Source organism: Sylvia atricapilla, chromosome 6 (assembly GCF_009819655.1).
Source record: "Sylvia atricapilla isolate bSylAtr1 chromosome 6, bSylAtr1.pri, whole genome shotgun sequence".
NCBI lineage: Eukaryota > Metazoa > Chordata > Aves > Passeriformes > Sylviidae > Sylvia > Sylvia atricapilla.
In genome coordinates this window covers 27,195,407-27,215,005 of record NC_089145.1, presented here as the reverse complement: position 1 = coordinate 27,215,005, position 19,599 = coordinate 27,195,407, and the positions used below count along the sequence as shown (strand labels likewise).

General features: G+C 49.3%; 1 protein-coding gene across 1 annotated transcript in view; it reads left to right on the top strand.

The window, feature by feature from the left end:
- The window catches only part of PAPLN (papilin, proteoglycan like sulfated glycoprotein), a 47,929-nt gene that overhangs the window by 24,768 nt on the left and 3,562 nt on the right, over positions 1 to 19,599 (top strand). The window contains exons 9-25 of the mRNA XM_066321296.1: positions 791 to 963; positions 1,511 to 1,634; positions 2,726 to 2,852; positions 3,552 to 3,617; positions 5,662 to 5,869; positions 7,522 to 7,698; positions 8,985 to 9,141; positions 9,777 to 9,863; positions 10,395 to 10,683; positions 10,806 to 10,923; positions 11,613 to 11,742; positions 12,925 to 13,576; positions 14,355 to 14,492; positions 15,899 to 16,023; positions 16,800 to 16,938; positions 18,347 to 18,484; positions 19,073 to 19,200. Coding sequence (XP_066177393.1) covers positions 791 to 963; positions 1,511 to 1,634; positions 2,726 to 2,852; positions 3,552 to 3,617; positions 5,662 to 5,869; positions 7,522 to 7,698; positions 8,985 to 9,141; positions 9,777 to 9,863; positions 10,395 to 10,683; positions 10,806 to 10,923; positions 11,613 to 11,742; positions 12,925 to 13,576; positions 14,355 to 14,492; positions 15,899 to 16,023; positions 16,800 to 16,938; positions 18,347 to 18,484; positions 19,073 to 19,200 — 2,976 coding nt within the window. The remainder of the gene's footprint in view (positions 1 to 790; positions 964 to 1,510; positions 1,635 to 2,725; positions 2,853 to 3,551; positions 3,618 to 5,661; positions 5,870 to 7,521; positions 7,699 to 8,984; positions 9,142 to 9,776; positions 9,864 to 10,394; positions 10,684 to 10,805; positions 10,924 to 11,612; positions 11,743 to 12,924; positions 13,577 to 14,354; positions 14,493 to 15,898; positions 16,024 to 16,799; positions 16,939 to 18,346; positions 18,485 to 19,072; positions 19,201 to 19,599) is intronic.

The window sequence follows — 19,599 nt, the reverse complement described above, 5'->3', positions numbered from 1 at the left end:
TTTTCTCTCCTGTGGAGATCTTGCTGTTGGGTGGGGAATAAAAATGCCCAAACCACATTAAGTGTTCCTGCCTGTAACTTACAGGGAATCCTGCTGATCTAACCAAATTTGGCTATGAGCTCTGTTTGGTGAATGCAAACTCTACATAATCTTGCCATGTAGAAGTTTGGGGTGGGGTTCTTTTCTCCATTGATTTCTTTAGGACACTTGTACAACCTCAAACTCTGATCATTCTGCAGAGGGGGAAAAGGAAGGAGAAAAGGCCATGCCTAGTTTTCTGGGCAGGGCTGAGGAAATTCTAGTGGAGAAAGCAAATAGTCTTCTGCTTCTGAGTGTTCCATCACTCGGTGCTTAGGACAAATCAGTCTGGCGATGTTTTCCTTTGTAGAAAACTGGACTCAGCACACATCTTGCTTTCTGAATTGAGTATCTGATGAACCAGATAGAGGTGTGAAGGCAGCAGAGTGTGAATCCCACATGTTAAAGGCAAGCAGGACAGAGGCTGACCTTGGTTGTGCTCCAGCAACTAAAAGTGGAGAATGCAGAGGCAGGGTAGGAATATGCTGGAGGCATTTGGCTGTGCAGCAAAAAAGTGCTTGATCTGCAGCAAAGCTGGCAAGAACCACTCTTTGAATGCGGAGCAGCTTCTGCTAAAAAAGCCATATGGGAAGGACAGTGTTGATGAGGGATGATGGTCACCCTCATTTGCTTGTGACACAGTATTGAGTGGAAACAGGAGCAACCTTGTGGAGTTCTTACGATCCTTTCTCTGGCATGTGGGCTTGTCCAGCTGTCAAGAATGTGCGAGGGGAGTATTACCTGAATGGGCACTGGACCATTGACTTCAGCCGGGCGCTGCAGGTGGCCAGCACGGTGCTGCACTATGACAGAGGCTCGGAGGGTGACGTGGCCCCAGAGCTCCTCCACGCCCGGGGTCCCACCACAGAACCTCTGGTCATTGAGGTGAGAGGGTGTGCTTGCCCCCGCTGGCACTCTGCTCTTGCTTTGCATGGTGGGAGTACGCTGGGAAAAACTGGAGACCTGATGGGGCCCCCAGGAATTGCACAGGGCTGTGGGCCTTCAAGCCAGACCACAGAAACAGCACTTACTGCTGCTCTGGTTCTATTGCCCAGAAATGGGCGGTGCAAGGCTCATGTTGGTTTCCTGCCTGTTTCTTTGGGCACTGACTTTCAGGGAGGCAGGAGTCAGCACCAAATGATATTGGGGCAGGCTCCAGGACACTGCTTGTTATCCTGTGCCCTGGGGCAGCAAGTGTACTTGCTGTGACAGGAGCAGCTGGATATTCTAAAGCTGAGAGGGATTAATGTACCATTCTATGAAAAATAATGTTCTCCAGAATATGCTGGAAAGCAAGGAGAAAATCCAGCGCAGAGAATTAGTGCTTCTTGAATGGGAGGGATGCAAGTTAGCTCGAACCCTCAGACATGGTGGGGAAATGCTGTGAAGAGGAAAAGTGTGATTTCCTTGATTTCCTCCCATGCTTTTGCAGCTCATCAGCCAGGAGCCAAACACAGGGATACAGTATGAATATTACCTGCCCCGACAAGGACAGGCCTCGGGTTACAGCTGGAGCTACAGTTCCTGGAGTGCGTGCAGCTCCGAATGTGGAGGAGGTAAGGGGAGGGGACCTGATCCCTCATGGCTGGTGTGGGGTTTATATCTACACCCTGCAGTGTAGACAGTGTGACAGAGTGCTGCCCTCTGCAGCAGCTTCCCAGCAGTCTCCTGCTGGAAGGCAGCACAGGGATCCGCAGGGTGTTACTAAGTTTTTGTCAAGGGAGAGTCATGCATGGAGTCACGACAGGATTGTGCCCCATGGCTTGTTCTTGTTTTCCATTCCCTAGTCCTCGGACTTATTACTAGGACCAGTTAAGAGTCTTCAGAGATAGCCTTGGTTTTGATTTGCTTCAGGTCTTCATAGTCTTTTCAACCACTTGAGAGGTCCTCTCCAGAGTGACCTGGCCTACACTGGTGAATCACATTCTTTTCCTCTGCCACAGCCTGAAAGATTCACTCTCTTCAAGAGGACTGTCAGATACCCTGGGATGTCCCATCTATTCAGTCTACAGATTCCTCCATGAGAAACATTATGGATTTTAAGCTTAAAAGAAAAAACAAAAAATTTCAATCAAACAAACAAAAAACCCCTCTCTGGCTGATTAGTCTATAGAGTTCTTATCAGCCTTTTCTGGGCTTCCATGCTAATGGCCATTTTGGCAGCATTTGCCATATTGTCACTGTTGGTGCTAAAATTGTCTTTGGCTGGGCACTCATACTCTGTAGGAAGCATGAAGAGTTGCAAGTTTTACTCCCATATCCAGTCCTCACAAGGCTGACCTTTTAAGTCTAACAGGAGACCCCTAGTTCTGCTGCACACTGCACACACCTTGCAGGGCTCCTTCATGTGCAGCTAAGGGGTAGGACACTCCCCTTGTGAGTCTTGATCCATAATATAACAGGAAAATTCCCCTTAGCTACACAGAACTATACTGTCTCCCTTGCTCCTCCAGCAGACTTCTATACTGTGGGAAGGCGCCATTCATATAGTGAGAGACAGAGCCCTGCACTTGTCTCTTTTCCAGAATGGCTGGGACGAGTGTGGATTCTACATGGCTTTAGAAACTTGTCTTGCCAACCCCAGTGCATTGCTAACCTAGTCCTGGGTAGCTTGTGTTGATCAGATATTCTCTTGCTTGTCCCCTAGGTTTCCAAACCCGCTTGGTGTTTTGTACCATAGACAATGAAATTTATCCAGACTATATGTGCAGGAATAAACCACAACCAGACAACAACCGGACGTGTGGTCATCAGCCTTGTCCCCAGACAAAACGGTACGATTGCTTTCCTTCTTCTGGCGTCTGGCTTCTTCCTGAGGTTCCTTTGGGACCAAGAAAAAAAATTATGCTCTCACTTCTGCCCTCCAGCACGGTTCTCTCCAAGGAGGTGCTTCACTTCTATTCTAAGAGAAAGCCAAAGACAAAAGATGGGGATGATAACACAGTGATGAGTGATGAGCATTTCTGTGTGTGCAAGGAAAGGGCTTAATACATCCTGTGTTCATTTTATAGACCAATTAAATTTGCCTTCCAAAATAGGATTGTGGAAGACGGTTGTCTGGCCTTGTAAGGAGATATGAAACAGATTCTCTGGTTTTTCTTCTCTTGAGCTGGAGCTTACAGAGACAGAGTAGAATGTCTGAGCAGGTGACATTTTATGTCATTTCTGCATTCCCAGTGTCTGTTCTCTTAAAAAGGGATGAATCCTGGACAGCATTTTCAAACACCTTCACCCAGCAATTTCCACCTTGCCCCCTACAGCTGGCCTCACTTGGCTCTTACAGGGCATCCAGAGCTGTAACATGAGTATTAGCTGTGTGTAATGCTGTGTGTAACACGAGTGTATCCGTATACCAGTGGAGGTCTCTGGGAGTGCTGGTGTGCGTAAGAGGGCACCTGGGAGCATTTCTGAATACATGTTAGCCTGTAGCTACTTGTTTTAAGTTCTTTAAAACCTTTGTTCTGTATATCAAGGACTTCTTACATCTACCTGCCGCAAGCCTGGAGTCACAGCGGCGCACGGAGCTCTCAGATGAAGAGGTAACAAGGAAAAGGAAGTTACAGAAAACACAGGAAGGCAGCTGCTCTCTTCTGCTCTCCATCTAGTTGTTCACTGAAGTGCATGGGGGCTTTCCCATTTGGCGCTGGTGGTAGAAGTGGGTGTTGCTTTGCTTTGGTCCTTGCCAGCGAAAATGGTGGTGGAGGGTGCTGGCTGGCAGCTTTGTTTGGTGGCTGCACGTGCCTCTGGTGACTTAATTCTTAGGGGACTGAGAAAGGGATGATTTCTTCATAGCTTCTGGCTGCTTATTCTCATGTTTTCTCTGGAATCAGGCTAAAGAAGTTCTGGAAGATTTTTGGGGTTTTAAAATTTTTCTTATCAAGATAAATAAAAGGACATAAATAAAAAGAGAGCATGATCGTTTGGGCAATTTTAACATCGGCCAGCATGGCATACAGAAAGACATATAGTTTCTTAAAAGCTCTTCATTTTTGGCATGAGCCCTACAGCAAGCAGAAAAGGGCCTGTAAGGTGTGATGAGTAGAAGGATGTGACAGATACAATAATGTACACTTTGATAGGAGAAGTTAAAAGTATCAAAAGCAAACCAGTTGTCCCCCGGCAAGCTGCTAATACCTTAGGACTGGCAATTTTCACTCTCTGATGAGGGTCCCAGCCTTATGGTTGACCTTGTCTTACAAAGGAAATGAAACAAGTGTCAGAGAAATCTTGACTCTCAATTGAAGGAAGCTGTAGGTGATCCCATCTGCTTGATATAGCCTTTCCAAAATTGTACATTTGCTTTACAGGAGGAAAAATACAGTAGTTGGGGGGGAGTTTTTCCCATTGGAACTTTTGAAAAAACTTAATGAATAATTTGTTATAAGCCCTGCAACCGCACCATTGTAAAATGACTTCTACTGAATGTATTTGTTCCCTTTCCAAAGGAAACATTTTATAGTGAAGGCCATTCAGTTTTGGGTTGACATGTGCAACTTTAGCACTGAAGAAGGGCGTGTTAAGGAGCTGACCATGGCAGAGTCTACTGTGGAATCCTGTTAGGATGCGAATGTGAATTGACTGGCTGAAACTCAGTTAAGGGGTGGCAAAGGGCCAGGCTAGGGAAGTAGCTGGAATGTTGGGGGAGAAAATATGAACTGCTTTCACTCCCTGGCTGGGCCTTACCTGGCTGCAAGGGGACATAGCCACTGGCAAGCAGATCACCATGATGCTCCCCCTCCACAACCAGTGCCTTTAGACTGCACTGCATGCTGGATTTGGGGATCAAACATCATATTGTCCCTGAAGCCAGGTCATGCAAACTGTGCTTCCAGCTACCCAGCTAGCTATGAGGAGCTGGAATGACTGTGGGCAGAGATTTTAGTATCTAGACAGATTGTTTTGTGGACATTCCTCTTGTTAGCAAGGGTGTATCATTTCTGCAGCAGCTTCAGCAACCAAAGACAGGAAAAAATCTATTTACATTTTTGTGGGCATTTTGTATGTGTGCTGCTGTTAGAGAATTTGACTGTTGGGAGGAATAAACCAGCTTTCTACTGGCTGTCAGTGAAAAGTTGAGCACTTCTGAGAGTGTCTGGCATGGTTTGTGGACAGAGCAAGGACTTGGATTGATTTTACTGTTTCTGATAATGTCTGGAGCGTAATGTGTGGATTAGGCTGTTGTGGTAGCTTTTCTTTTAGCTGATCTGGATTGTTTTCTTCGAGCTTTTTCTTTCCTTTTTCTTTTTATTTTTGGTGTTCTGTTCCAGGCATAACATTTTTGCAGACATCAGGAGACCAAAAACCATGGAGAGAGATCTTCCCCTTCTGGGAGAGCTCTGCATTTCCAGAGAAATAAGTGTTTTATAGCTGGAGATATGTCCCTGGAGTAGGACTAATGCTCTGCATTGCCAATTAAGCTGGGCGTGCTTGGTCCAATGGGAACTCGCCTCTGATTCTATTCTGCAAATGGACATGATCCCTGTTTGATTTCTGCAGGGATGTGGCACCGACTCCTCTCTGCCTCCGGGCAGTTTGCCTGGGCTTACTTTTTTTTTTTTTTTTTCTTGATTCTGTGACCTGCAGGTGGCAAACGGGAGAGTGGGGCTCCTGCTCAGCCAGCTGCGGCGGGGGCACGCAGAGCCGCTCCGTGTTCTGCGCGGCGATGGACGGGCAGAGCTGGCAGGGGCTGGCGGAGGACGCCGAGTGCATGGCCTTCGCGCAGCAGCCGCGCCGCAGCCAGCCCTGCAACCTGCGGCCCTGCGCCGCCTGGACCGCGGGGCCCTGGTCCGAGGTCAGTGCCTCCGGCCGCCTCCTGCGGGACCATCTGCAAAGCTTAGCGAGGAGCCAGGCTCCAATGCCGGGACTACAAAAAGCGTGTGTCCCTGGATCGGCGGCGCGCAGAGGGGTAGAACTTGTCCCTGCAGCCCTCCGATGCCCTGCAATGAACACGTCCCTGTTCCTCCAAACTGTGCGTGCCCCTGCACCTCTGCTCTCCTCATTGCATGTTCTCTCTTCTCTAGTCTGCCAATCCTTTCTGCGCTTCTGCGTTTTTATCAGACCCCCCACACACACACACACCTGGCACTGGCTTGGTTTCTGAGCCCGGCCGGGTGAAGTGTGCAGTAGCACACCTGCTCTGTGAAACAGGAGCTCATGTCTTCTGCCTTTGCTGGTTATTTCCGTGTATTTTGCTGCCTTGCATCATCAGCCCAGGACAGCAATACTCTTGAAACACTGGTGACCTGCTGTTTGCTGTGTGTCTGCATGGGGCTGCTCCAAACACAGCCATGTGGTGCATTTTTGATCCTTGTGTGCGTGTATATCTGCAGGAGTAAAAATAGCTCAAACTGTGCACACTCGGTTCAGCCAGACAGGCTTTTAGAAGGCATCTTACATTCCAAAGGCTTAGAAAATAAAGGGAATGTCTACTCAGTCCCTAAAGTACAAGTGACTTTTCCTCTATTAGAAGAAGTACACGCATGCTTGCGACATTTGATTTGCAATCTTGTGGTTGTACTTAGCCTGAGTTGTGCAACGGCACAAAATGCAACTCTGAGGCATGCTCACCTAGACTGGAAAGTCCTTCCACCCCCTCTCTCCCCCCACCTTGTGAGATGGGAGGTGTGACTTTGGGGTTGTGGAGTAAGAGCACCATTTGGGGACGGTACCAAGGGCCATGTTCTTACCAACTGATGCCTGAGTGATTCATTCTGGGATTCTCAGAAGCAACTGTGTTTTGTGTACTCTCAGAGTCAAAAGGTTACTCTGGTAAATGAATGGCTGAAACTCAGCTGGAAAGCTCATCTGAAGTGATTCAGACTGTCCCCAAGTAAATGCTCTCTGTAAGACACCTTGGTAATTCATGTAAAGGTAGGTTGGATTCCAGGAAACACCACTGTGAATTTAAGAGGGCATTGAAAATGTCACAAACTAGTTACTAATACAGAAGTCGTTGCCGCTCCATGCTGCAAAAACAGAGCACAAGGTCTTCAAGCAGAATACATGAGCATTATAAAAACCTAACCTTTTACCTTCCCTAAATTTTTTTACCTTGCATTGGTTTTAATCAGATGTAAATAACATGAGTTTCCCGATATTTTCTACCATGTTTTGTTCTCAATGTATTCTGCAGTGTTGATATTTTTCTAAATTCATCATCCCCATCTCCTCTGGGGATAGATCAAGAGTAATTATATGAACAGGCTAAAATCCTGGCCAGTGAGCTCTGGATCTCCCAGACCCTATCCCATAGTCCCGTGCCTTAGTGTCTCTACAGCATAAACAGCTACTCTGCTAACTTCCACCCCAGAAAATTATTTTAATGATAGCTGGTTGTTTCAGGCAGTCTCAAAATGGTGCTCTGCTCTAATGATAGGGAGCCCAGCCTGGAACTGCAAGAGGAAAGCAGGTGCTTCTTTGTAATTGTTGGGCCCCTTTCTGCAGTGCTCAGCCAGCTGTGGGGAAGGAGTGCAGACCCGGACTGTCACCTGCAGGACACAGCAGGGCTCTCAGGCTCAGGACTTCGCTTGTCTAATGGAGCCAAAGCCATTGGCCACCCAGCCCTGCCTGAAGGAGGACTGCATCCAGGAAATCGGCTGGCACATTGGAGACTGGGGCCTGGTGAGCACCTCGCTGTCATGCCTTGGAAATTACTGATTGTATTGCTGTGCTCCTCACAAACAAGCTTTGATACGTGCAGTCTGCACATTGGCTGAGGCTGGGAGCAAGGAGTGCTTCATTACCAGCCCCTTGGCTCACAGCTGTGCTGTAACTGGCACTAGTAATGCTTTGGTTAATCTGATGCCTGCTTTGTGTGCAGCTGCTGCAAAAATAAATCCTTCTGAGGAGAGATTATCATTTCAGTGACAGTGGCAAAATGCAGCCAATAAGCTGAAACAATCCACTCTTGCTGCTTATTCCCAATTCTTTGCTCCATTGCTGTGATCAGCAGAACAGCTCTCTGGCCAAGTGTGGCTTAGAGCTCTGGGCTTCAGGACTCGTCATTACACTTGGTCATATGCTTTAAAGTACATTTTTGTAATTATTCAGATAAACTGTGCTTCAGATGGAATAATCCTGTCTTTGTGGTAGAAGCCAGACTGTCTTCAACCTGGGAAAAGTGTCCAGGGCTAGAGATATGGGTGAATCCAATGCATCAGGTGACTTCCAAACACACTTTTTTCACTCCTGTGCTAGCCAGACCAGCATGTTCTGAGGTAAAACATGTTACTTCTGCTTCTTCATGAGACGTGAAGAGTTTTAGTTACAGCTAAAGAAGTCTCATGTCTTAATCTGATCTTTCTCCTGAATTTCTGATATCAGATCTCCCATCTGCCTCTCTGAATCAGAGAGAAATACTCTCCTAATGTTTATAGAGTTTGCCATGAGCCATGTGGGTTGCACAGACACCTCAGGCTATCCCCTGCTCTGAGCTGCTGCTCCCTCTCATCCACTGCTTCCAGTGAGGCAAACTCCAGTTAGCTGCTTACAACGAAGTCACTCATTTGCTTTCCAGTTGTAATTTGTTGTTCTTGAATGCAAACTGGCCCACTCACAGCTGGTGGATCCCCAGAGAATTGAAGTGCCTTTATGTCTTTGGGCTGAAATTATTCTCTCCAGCTCCCTGACACACCACTGTGGGTAACAGCAGCTCATCTCGTTGTTACAGGCTGAGTGTGGCACAGAGCCTAATGCTTCAGGGCTGGGTGGAACATCTGGTAAAATGGTTTAAAGTATGGTTTGCTAACTGTTCGGATAATTCCAGCTGAAATATAGTTTGCTTTGTCTTGGTGGAAGAAGCTGTGCTCAGCCTGCAGCTAATCATGCAGCTGTTCCCCACTTCTGATCTGTGGGGTTTCTGCATTCAGCCTTTGCTGCCTGCTCACTGCCTTGTCTCTGTGCCCAAGTGTTCCAAGAGCTGCGATTCAGGCATCCGGACACGCCAGGTCATCTGTGCTGACGGCGACTCCAAACTCTACAGTCCTGAGACATGCAAAGCCATCCAGCCACAGAAACCAGCCACCCTGGGTAGCTGCAACACACAGCCCTGCTACCTGCCACAGCGTGAGTGGTATTGCTGTGCACTCAGCTTTTCCCAACGCGCTTTTGCTTAGGAGTAGAAATTCACAGCTCTGCACCAGCTTATGTTCTCAGCTTTTTGCCTGCCTCTCTCCATCCTGTGAGTTTGCCAAGGTTATGTGCACAAAGCATCTTCAGAGTCCCAGTACTTCTGCTGTTTGAAATGTGTGCAACAGGCTTGGAAACAACACTGCTGTGTGTCTATTTTGAATCCAGTATTCTATGATGGCTCATCCAGTGTGTGCTGCAGACTGATCCCAGGACTCCCAGTCCAGAAGGACGGCAACTTGGGCAGGCTCAGTAGCTAAAAACTATAGCCAACCCTCATCCCTCTGTGGACTGGCTCTAAAGGAGTCACAACTCTTCAGAACATTTTGCTTCTTGTCTGTGCCTGTTCTCCATGTCAGAGCTTCAATGCTGACTTTCGTCTGCCTGCCCGTTGTAGGTCACTTGTCCTGACAATCCAATCAAATCCAATTGCTGCTCAGCAGCTATTCCACAAGAGGAACAGGAACATTTTCATCAGCTTTTGTCTCCTGCTGACTGCTGGATGTATTTGCAGTTATTAGAGCATGGGGCTCGACTAACTGCACCCATTTTGTGTATGTGTCTCTTTGCAGAGGTCCCCAGTATGCAGGACACTATGGGATACGATGTCACTCGCCAGTCCTTGCTGACACGTTACAACCCAAACAGCCCTGCCCCAGGTTTGGAAGATTTTTTTTTTTAATTTGAGGTTTGATGATGGGATACTTAGAATAGGGTGTGGTAGGGAGAGGGATCATTCTTTTCTTCATTTCTCGCATTTCTTTCGTGGGCTCCTAGAAACTCAAGGAGCCAGGGACAAAATGTAGATTATTTTACACCAACAGTGACCAGTATTTGAATCTCTCTGTGCAGAAGACTCTGTACAGTATATGGATCCCAGGTTCTGTCAGCATGACTTGAGTGCTGGCCGGAAGAAATGATGCCCAAAGCAGATCATAGGAACAAGAACAAGTGATGTGAATGGACCACAGCAATGGGACAGGTGGTTTCTCACAGGACAGCAGGAAGAATGGTCAAGGCAATGAGCAAAGTACCTCAGCCAGACAGGGAAGGGTGGGCCAGAAGACACCCCTAGAGATGATACAGAAAATCCTGCCAGGTAGCCTTGGACAGGTGAAAGAGAGCAGAGGGAAGGAAAGCTGACTAGCTTTTCATGCTCACCTGCATACTTTAAGGAGTTCTCTCCCCAGATTCTGATGACGGAAGGATGCTCCCTGGGAACACCATGATGCAGAGTACCTCAAGGAATCAGCACACTCCATCCACCAAAGACCAGGGCATGAACTTGTTTGCTGTCCGCTGGGAGCCGCAGTCCCGCTCGGCAGGTTCCCATGGGCTGGGCTTCCCTCAGGAGCCCCCTGCAGGGAGCGGCTCCCAGGGCTGCCGCCAGAGCCCGCACGGCTGCTGCCCGGATGGGCACACTCCGGCAGCGGGCCCTCTGGGGAGAGGCTGCCCTTCCAGCACCTGCCACCAAAACAGGTAGCTGGAAGTAGATAGGCCTGAGCAGGGAGGCATTGCCTTTCCTGGAGGCTTCCTGAATCTTGTATCCCGTGCCTGTTGACCGGGCAGGTCAGGTATTACTGCAGCCCTTCTGTCTGTAGGTACGGCTGCTGCCCTGACGGAGTCTCGGCTGCCCAGGGTCCAAACAACGTTGGATGCCCACAATATTACCGTGATCTTCAAACGAGACAAAATCATCCCACTGCCACCACTCCAGCAGTAAGTACAAAAGCTCTTTGCATTTTAGGAGTTGATCAGATACAAAGAGTCAGATTTGACGCTGCTGACTCACACTGTGGATTCTTTTGGGCTTCATCTCTGGCAGTAATGCTGAGAATCCAGTACTCCAGGCATGGCATCAAGCCCTTTGGTCCACCTTGTTCTTGTCCAGTCTGGAGCATCCACCTGCAATCCTCTACAAGCAGGGTACAGAGCAAGTGGTGGGGAGATCTTTGAGAAGTAAGCAGCCATCCTATGTAGAGCTGATTGAATAATCCTGAGTAATCAAACTTCTGTTGGTCAGAAAATTTCTATCCAGTCTCTAGGAAAAAAAATGGGAAAAACATGACTTCTGCTAATTGGTTTTGTTTGCCAACTCTGCAGATTAATTCCAGGTGGGGAGGTGATCCCTCCCATAGGTTGGGGTGCTTGCTGGTGGCAGCAATAAGAACTGGCCTGCTTCTGGGCTGCTTAGGTGTGCCTTGCAGAGAAGTGCAGCCCTGGCTCCACGGCTGACAGCCAAGCTCCCCACCCCTTCCCAGGACAAACGCCTGCAAGAGGCAAACAAGCAAACAGCAGTGCCTCTAACAGCTGGCCGTGTGCAGCTGACAGCTCACACACGGTGCCTTGCGTGTGCTGCTGTCCTCCTGTGTGAGGGTGACTCCTATCTTTCCATTCCTGTCTCCAAGGCAAGCCAAGCCTTGTCCCAGCAGCACCCCTCGGGCGAGTGCCGCGGCTCCGTGTACGGCTGCTGCTTTGACAACGTCGCCTCAGCCTCGGGTCCTCGAGGGGAAGGATGCCTCAATACGCCCCACTACCGTAAGTGATGCCTTGGCTTATTGGTTGACAAACACAAAAAGAGGCCAGTAGCATACAGAAGTTTCCTGTGTAAAGGCTCTGCTCTCTGTAAAATTCTCTCTGAAGAGAATTACTACCTGGTGGTTGGGGCAGCAGAAGATTGGAGGGAGTGTAGAAAAGCAGCCTGAGGATTCAGCTCTGCCAGCTGCCACAGAAATTGATAGCTGGACAGAAGTGTGCTTGTGGGATCTCTGTCAGTCTGTAGGACTGCTCAGGAGTTGTAGGTGAAGACACTCTGATGCAGCCTGGAGGGCTCCGAATGAATGGCCCAGGTTTAGGAGGAGTAGGGATCTCCTGAGGAACCAGGATGGTGCTCATCCTTCAGACAGCCTGTGGACAGGGGAGAAATGAGGGGTTGCTCAGGGCTGCATGGATGCCCTCAGCTAGCAAAGTTCAATCCAGTGCCTGCTGTGCTATGAGGATATGAGGGCTGCTGGGCAAAAGCATCTCTGCTCCTTTAGTGCTCAGCTGTACCCTCTGCAGGCCCATTGCTGCTGCAGGGCCTTGCCCTCCTGCTGCAGCACAGAGATTGCTTGGGGGCCATCACTGTGGTGCAGCCTTGGGGAAGGGGAAAGCTCTCTGGATCCTCTCAGCTGAGCTACAGGTTGACAAAGCACCTTGTAGCTGGAGGCCCACGTCCAGTGTTTGTCAGCATGGGGCTGTGATACCCATGGCTCTGGGTTTGTGGACACCTTGGGCCGTGCTCCTCTTTATATCAGTGTGCAGGGGTATTCTGTGATGCACAAGTCTTCTTCACAGCTGGGTCTAAGACACTTGATTTGTGGGCTGGAAATGTGCCAATGGCAGGCATGTGTCCCTTGCAGGAGAGGAAGCCCCAGAGCCTGCTTTGCAGTTCCATAACTCTCCAGGCGAGGATGTAAAGCATCTGTCTGGTATCTAGATTCAGAAATGTCTCTGAGGATGGCTCTTCCAGCAGAGGCAAAACTGAGGCGAAAAGAAAAGTGACCAGTTTCTCAGTTTAAAAGCACTGCTGGGTAGGACTTTCCCACTGATGTCCTACTTTCCCACCTGCCCTCTGTCCACAGGGCCATCAGATAAATCATCTATGTAGATGGCTTGAAGCCCCTGGACCTTTGTGCTTTGTGACCCTCACATCTCCCTCTGTTCCACTCTTTTTGGTAGCGTACCCTGTCATGTGTCTGCTGCCCAGTGCCCATGGCCCCTGCACCAACTGGACCACTCGCTGGTACTTTGTGGGAGTTGTTGGCAAGTGCAACCGGTTTTGGTATGGTGGCTGTCATGGCAATAAAAACAGCTTTGCCTCAGAGGAGGAGTGCATGAGAGTGTGCCACAGCTCTCTGGGGGTCAGTCATCTGGAGCTCCAGCCTTCTCCTGGCACAGGAGCCCTGCAACACCAGCAGACTGGCTCCAGTTCTCATACAGGACGTGCTCAGGGTCAGCAGCAATCACCCACAAGACAGACTGTAAGTCACAGCCAAGAAAGAAGAACCCATGAGGCTTCACTCCCCACGCAGGACAGCCACAGGCAGGACAGCTGGAGGAGGGATGTGCTGCCAGAGGCCTTGCCAAGGACTGGTGTGCTGGAGAGCCAGCGCTGGGACACCCAGCGAAGCAGGCTGGACAGCCTGGGCCAGCTGCGCTCCTGGGAAACAGCCATGCCTGGGCCCTCGGACAGGCAGAGCAGCAGTGGCCAGCAGGTGCTGCCCCGGCAAGGGAAGCAGTGGCGTGAGGCTTTCGGAGCAGATGTTTCCACGACAGAGGGATTTGGGCACCAGGAGTCTGCAGACTTGTTCCCAGCACAGGCTCTGCACAGGTGATGATTTCCACCCACCCCTCCCCCTGTTCTGCCAGCTCATTGTGAAGCATCAGTGCAGCTTTCTCTGGAGTGAAAATGTTGCCCCAGCTGGGACGAGCTAACTGGGAATACCATGTGATGGATTAGCTACACATGTGGCCCCTTGGTAAATCAAGTCACTGTTATTCAGGCCCTGGCATTACCCGCTGTCTCTATCTTTACACACTCCCTGGTCTCTGACAGCACTGAAGTATGATGTGTAAAAAGACTGCAGAATCCTGGGGTCTCTGTCTGAGAAGCCTTCTTACACTGTAAATGAGAATCCACAGGTGTTTTTCTTGTTCTGACCAACAAATTTAGCTGACTCTCTGACTTCAGAGCCTTTATCTCAGCACTGCATGGAGCAGCAGTGTGTTGTTCTAGGGAAGACTTTTAAGATGCAGAATTTGAGTCAAGATCCAGACAGTGTTGTCAAGATCCATCCTGAAAATCAGGAGTGTAGAGCTAGATCATATCTACACTAGACCTGTGTCTGTCTGCTGGGCGGAACCTTGTTCCTTCAGAAGAGAGGGGTTACAGGGCTTTCTTCTGAGGGATATTGTAGCAGTCAGTTCTGTCCAGAGCAGTCTTTGCTGTATAGGAAAGGACTCCCCATGTTGCCCAGTGCATCTGCTCAAGGCTGAATGGGCAGCTGGTCTTGCTTTGCCTTGTGGTTATAACTCTTCCAGAGTCACATTTGAGGACTCAGAGGTGAGGAGGGCAGCAGAAGTGCCAGTGGAATAATTTTCTCTTTCAGAACAATCCTGGAGGAAGCCAGGCCCTCTCTTGTGACAGCAGTTGTGGGACAAAACATCCAGCTGGTCTGCAAGACAGGCGCGTCCCCACTCTCCAGAGTGGAGTGGATGAAGAACAGCCGACCAGTCGTCTCTGACAGGTGAGCTCAGCTCCCTTCACTGTAGAGCAGATGGGCTCCTTGCTGGGCAGAGTGCCAAACATGCAGTCCAAAAGAGGCTGTCATGGTTTCACCCCAGCTGGCAACTCAGCCCCACAGAGCTGCTCACTCAGCCCTGGTGGGATGGGAGAGAGAATCAGAAGGGTGAAACTGAGAAAATCCATGGACTGAGATAAAGACAGTTTAAAAGACAAAACAAAAGCTGTGGGTGCAAGCAAAGCAAAACAAGGAATTCATTCATCACTTCCCACAGGCAGGCAGGTGTTCAGCTGTCTCCAGAAGAGCAGGGCCCCATCACACATAACAGTGACTTGGGAGGACAAACGCCATCACTCCAAACTCCCCCCACCCCCCTCCTCCTCCTCCTTTCTCCAGCTTTACATGCTGAGCATGATGCCATATGGTATGGAATATCCCTGTGGTCTGTCAGGGTCAGCTGTCCCAGCTGTGTCCCCTCCCAGCTTCTCGTGCACCCGCAGCCCACTGGCAGGTGGAGTGAGAAGCAGAAGAGGCTCTGACTTGGTGTAAACACCTCTCAGCAGCAGTGAAAATATCAACACTCTTTTCAGCACAAATCCAAAACACAGCCACATACCAGCTACTGTGAAGAAAATTAACACTATACCAGCCATAACCAGCTTCTTTTTTTTTTTTTTCTTTTTTTTTTTTTTTTTTAAAGAAATAAAGAAGGTCCTCTATTCATCTAAGGGTATGAACTGTCCACCTGCTCTGTGCATAGCAGAAACAGGTATAGTCTGCACCAGTAATGAGGTGTTGGCTAGAGCTATGGAGCAGAGCAAGTGCTGTCCCATAACACTGGAGGAAAGCACTGGTGGAAGCTGACGTGGATAGTGCTGCAGAAAACTATTGCTTCTCTTGGTTTCATCTTGGGGCTGCACTAAGCCAGTAGCTGAGGGTGAAACTTGCAGCCTAATAACCCGGAGTTCCTCTGGCTAGAAATCTCTGGCACTTTTTTTTTTTTTTAAACTACTTTTAAACCTGTTTTTCCCGGTAAGTCTGTTTCCAGCAAGAGTCTGGAGGCAGTCAGTCCCTTTGTGTTACAAATACCAGTGTTAAGAAAAGCCCAGTTATGCTTTTCTGTTTGCAGTTGGCTGCTGGGACTCAAGATCCCCCCTGGAAGGGCAGTTTGCCTCCTTATGGGAGAGGGTTACTGAAAGCAGTTCCCTGTTCTCCATCTCAGTTTTTCCTCTCTGTTCCTGACCTCCTTTCTGCTGCAGTCATTCCCCCTGGCTGTGACCCGTCTGTGGTCAGCAGGGCTTTATTTCTGAGCCAGGGAGGGCACTGCATGGGGATGGTTTGCGTGACTCGGGCGCAGGGCTGCTGTGGGCGGCCAGGCAGAGGCAGCGCTCCCGCGCCCTGTGTTGCAGGCACACCTTCCAGTCCGGCAGCTCCCTGGTCATCAGCCACGTCCAGCCCCAGGACGCTGGCACCTACACGTGCCGCACTTCCGACGGGAGGACGGAGAGCCGACAGATTCAGCTGCAGATCACAGGTGACTTATCTCCTGCTCAGGACCGGAGAGGTAACTCATGGCTCCTCATTAATGAGGTCCGCAGCCTCAGTAAAGCCAGCTGCAGGAGCAAACTTCCTCTGCTGCCAAGAGGGAGTGTGGAGGCAGCAGGGCCTCTTTTGGTGTTACCTCATCATAAAGCCTTAGCCCTAAAATACTTTCTCCCCTGCAGTCCCGCCCCACAAGTGGAGTTGTGGCTTGCTTGTAACCCGCCCCGTTTCTAGCACAGAAAGCATGTCTTCCTCCGTGAGAGCCATCAGCTGCCTCCTGATCCAAAACATAACTGCTGGTGCATTTATGTTTTGTGCTTTATCCAAATAGGTCCTGCTGGGTAACAAATAATTCCCTGTTCTGAAAAATGTGCCTTATTTTAGAAACAAAACAAAACAAAAACCCAAACCAAATCAAAAAAGACTAGTCTCAAAAGATGGGCCGGACAGGCACCCCATAGCCTTCAATCTCTGAAGTGTGCTTTGTCACAGCAATGGCACATGGGGCAGAAGGCACTGGGGCCTAAGGGATGTTGCAACATGTTCACTGACAGAGGAGAAAAAGGAGTCTAAAATTGCTTGCCTGCAGGTCTGTGACTCTAATTAGTAGACAGCGCAGGTTTACTGCACTAGTCAGCCAGAAAGCAGATGGCTGAAGGGCTCTTTGGCTCCAGTTCAGCAAGCTCTCCCAAGCTCACAGAAGCCCTACGCAAGAGGTCACAGTAAGAAGTGTCCTTTTATTCACATATGGCATTTTGTTTTGAATAGAGTACCAGAGCAGTGTTCCGGCAGAGGGTGAGAGAGGTCGGGTCCTTCACAAGGCAGATCAGCAGCACCGAGGGTTATCCAGAGGCAGGCAGCTCGTGCAGGCGGCCGGCTCCTCTGTGCGTCAGCAGCTCACATACAGGTAGGTTCACCTGCAGCAACAGTTTGGCCGCCGTGCCCAGCTGATGAGCCATATGGACTCTCTTCATGTAGAAAAGCCAACGATTGGAAAGGTCCTGGCTCAGCTGTTCCAGGGCACGGCTGGGGAGCAAGCAGCACTGAACTGCAGACAATGGGAATGGGAGAAGATCCCAGTTGCAAGCTGTCTGCTGTCCTCCCCGAGGGTCTCTTGAAAGAAGCATACTCTGAGCAAAGATGCACAGGGAAGTTGGCAATAAAGGACCTGGGTTCAAACAAAAGAAGTCTCGAGGCAGCATCCTTAGCTGTTCATGTTAGTGCAGGCAGAAAGAGAAACCTGTTCTGAAAAAACACAAGGCAAATTAGGAGCTGCTTAACTAGCACAAAATAGACATATGAATATTGAAAAAAACCTTCAGTTCCTTCAGCCTCCACTAATTAATTTTAAATATTTTGTGAACAAACTAGTTTGACCCAGAACTGTCTCCTCATGTACTGGCATATTTTGTAGCTTCTTGCATGGTTTTTATTGCTTCTAGGCCCCACAGAAATAAAGGGGGACAAATTATTTTAAATGTAGCATGTTGAGATTGTAGATTAAATAGGGCCATGGTCTGATCTCTCTCTTTTTTTGAGTTTACAACCTAAAACCCAGCCAATTTGCTGACCGCTGCAGCAATCTCCTTAGCTGCTTCTGCCTAAAAGCAGTAATAAGTGATTCATTGAATTAAGAACATTGAATTAAGGCTCTTTGGTTTTATTTTTTGAGATCAAGAATTCAGGTCATAGAATGGGGGTAGGGTAGATGACGTTTTATTTAACTGTGGGAACATAATGGTTTAGCTCCCTTCCAAGACAGTATTAAGCTGTAGTTATAAAGAGAGCAAAGAACATGAGGAGACGAGTGTTACAAGGAGGCAACCTCAACCTTTCTGGGGCATGAAGTGGATGACCAGCTCCTGGACCTTGTGTGCAATCAGGTGATAGCAATAGGCTCTTCACACCCTAAAAAGGCTCATTTTTGTGTGCCAGATAAGCACCTAAGGGGAAGCTTGCTCAGTGCCCTGTTTAGGACTTTGTGCTCTTTGCCATGTGTTCACATTGTTAATGCTTCCTCAGCTGTTATCCAGAGGGTTGCTATAAGAACCAGGGTTGCTGTCTGTAAGTTAAGCTGGCTGATGAGTGCAGCACCAAGCTGTGCTGATCTGGAGTAGGATTTTATAGAGGCTGCTCTTTTCTGAATGTTGGGAGTGAATGTTGGTAATGGCAAGCATCAGAGCTCTCATGGGAGAGGCCTCTGTTTGCCACTGAAGAAAAAAAATAAGGCCTGTGATTGATAAAGCCTCGTGTTGAAGGTCAAACGCTGAGCAAGAAAGTTTCTACATCTTTTGCTGTGCTTGTGAACTTTGCAGGCTGAAAATGGATAAGAGCGAGCCCACAGTAGTGGAGGCCAATGTTGGGGAGAGAGTCAGACTGCCCTGCACTGTGGAAGCATCACCAACTCTCACCATTGAGTGGCAGAAAGATGGGCAGCCCCTCTCCTCTCCCAGGTGAGCTCCCAGGCAGCTCCAACCGTTCATGACAAGAGCGTCATGCAGTGAGGGGCTGTCCGGACTTATGCCGTCCCACTTCCTCCATCAGGGCCAGGCCATACTGCTGGCCTGCCCTGTCCTCCCTCCCTCACAGATGGAAGTTTGAATGTTGAACCCTTGAGGGAACAGCTGTGACACAGAGTCTACAAGTGAGCCAGGGCTTAAATTTATTCAGCTACAAGGTTAGCAGAAAAAGAACACATGGCTAGCAAATTTGCCAAAAACCAGCTGGTCAGTGAGCAAGGTCTCTCAGCAGAGAGATCAGGGCATCTGCAGTGAACTTCCACAGCTACTGATGCTGCTCTCCCATCTCCCTGCTCCCAGAAATCTGCTCTAGCAGCAAGTTTTTCCAGTGTCTTAAAGCATCAGTGCTGGGATTTGAGGACTAAGGGTTGGTTGTATTACAACCCCTGCAGCATTTGAGCTGCTAAACCTTTGCTCAGCAGTACTACAAAGTTGTGCACGAGGCTTAGGTTCATCTCTGCTGGCTGGAGTCCCATCCTGGCCCACGCACAGGCTGAGGGACACTCTGGCTTTGTTCCCCAGGCACAGGCAGCAGCCGGACGGGGCCCTGCTGATCAGCCGGCTCAGCTCTGAAGACATCGGCTTCTTCACCTGCATCGCCTCCAATGGACGTGACCGCGACCAGCGCCAGGTCCTGCTCCAACCCCGAGGTACGGGGTGGGTGGAAGCACACACGGCTCGTGTGCACAGGAGTGGGAAACAGGGAAGGCTGTGCAGGGCCAGTGTGGGTTCCTTTGCTGGCTGTGCCTCTTTGCTTCACACCTAGAGTTTACAAGGCATCTTGAGGGCAAGGGAAGAATGAGGTGTTTTACCCAGTAGTCATCTGCATGTGTCCAGTATATCATGGTGCTCCAGGCAGCTGGGAAAAGGGATTGATAGCACAGTAAGAGTGACTCTCAGGGCCTTGTTTCTAGGACACTGGTGTGGAATAAGAGCAAGAGAAACTAAGGAGAGGGTCCTGTGTATGTGACATGCATGTGTCCAGCTGCAGGGAAAAGCTCTTTGAGACCTTGTCCTTTCTTGGGCCAAAGCCCTAGGAAATCTACATT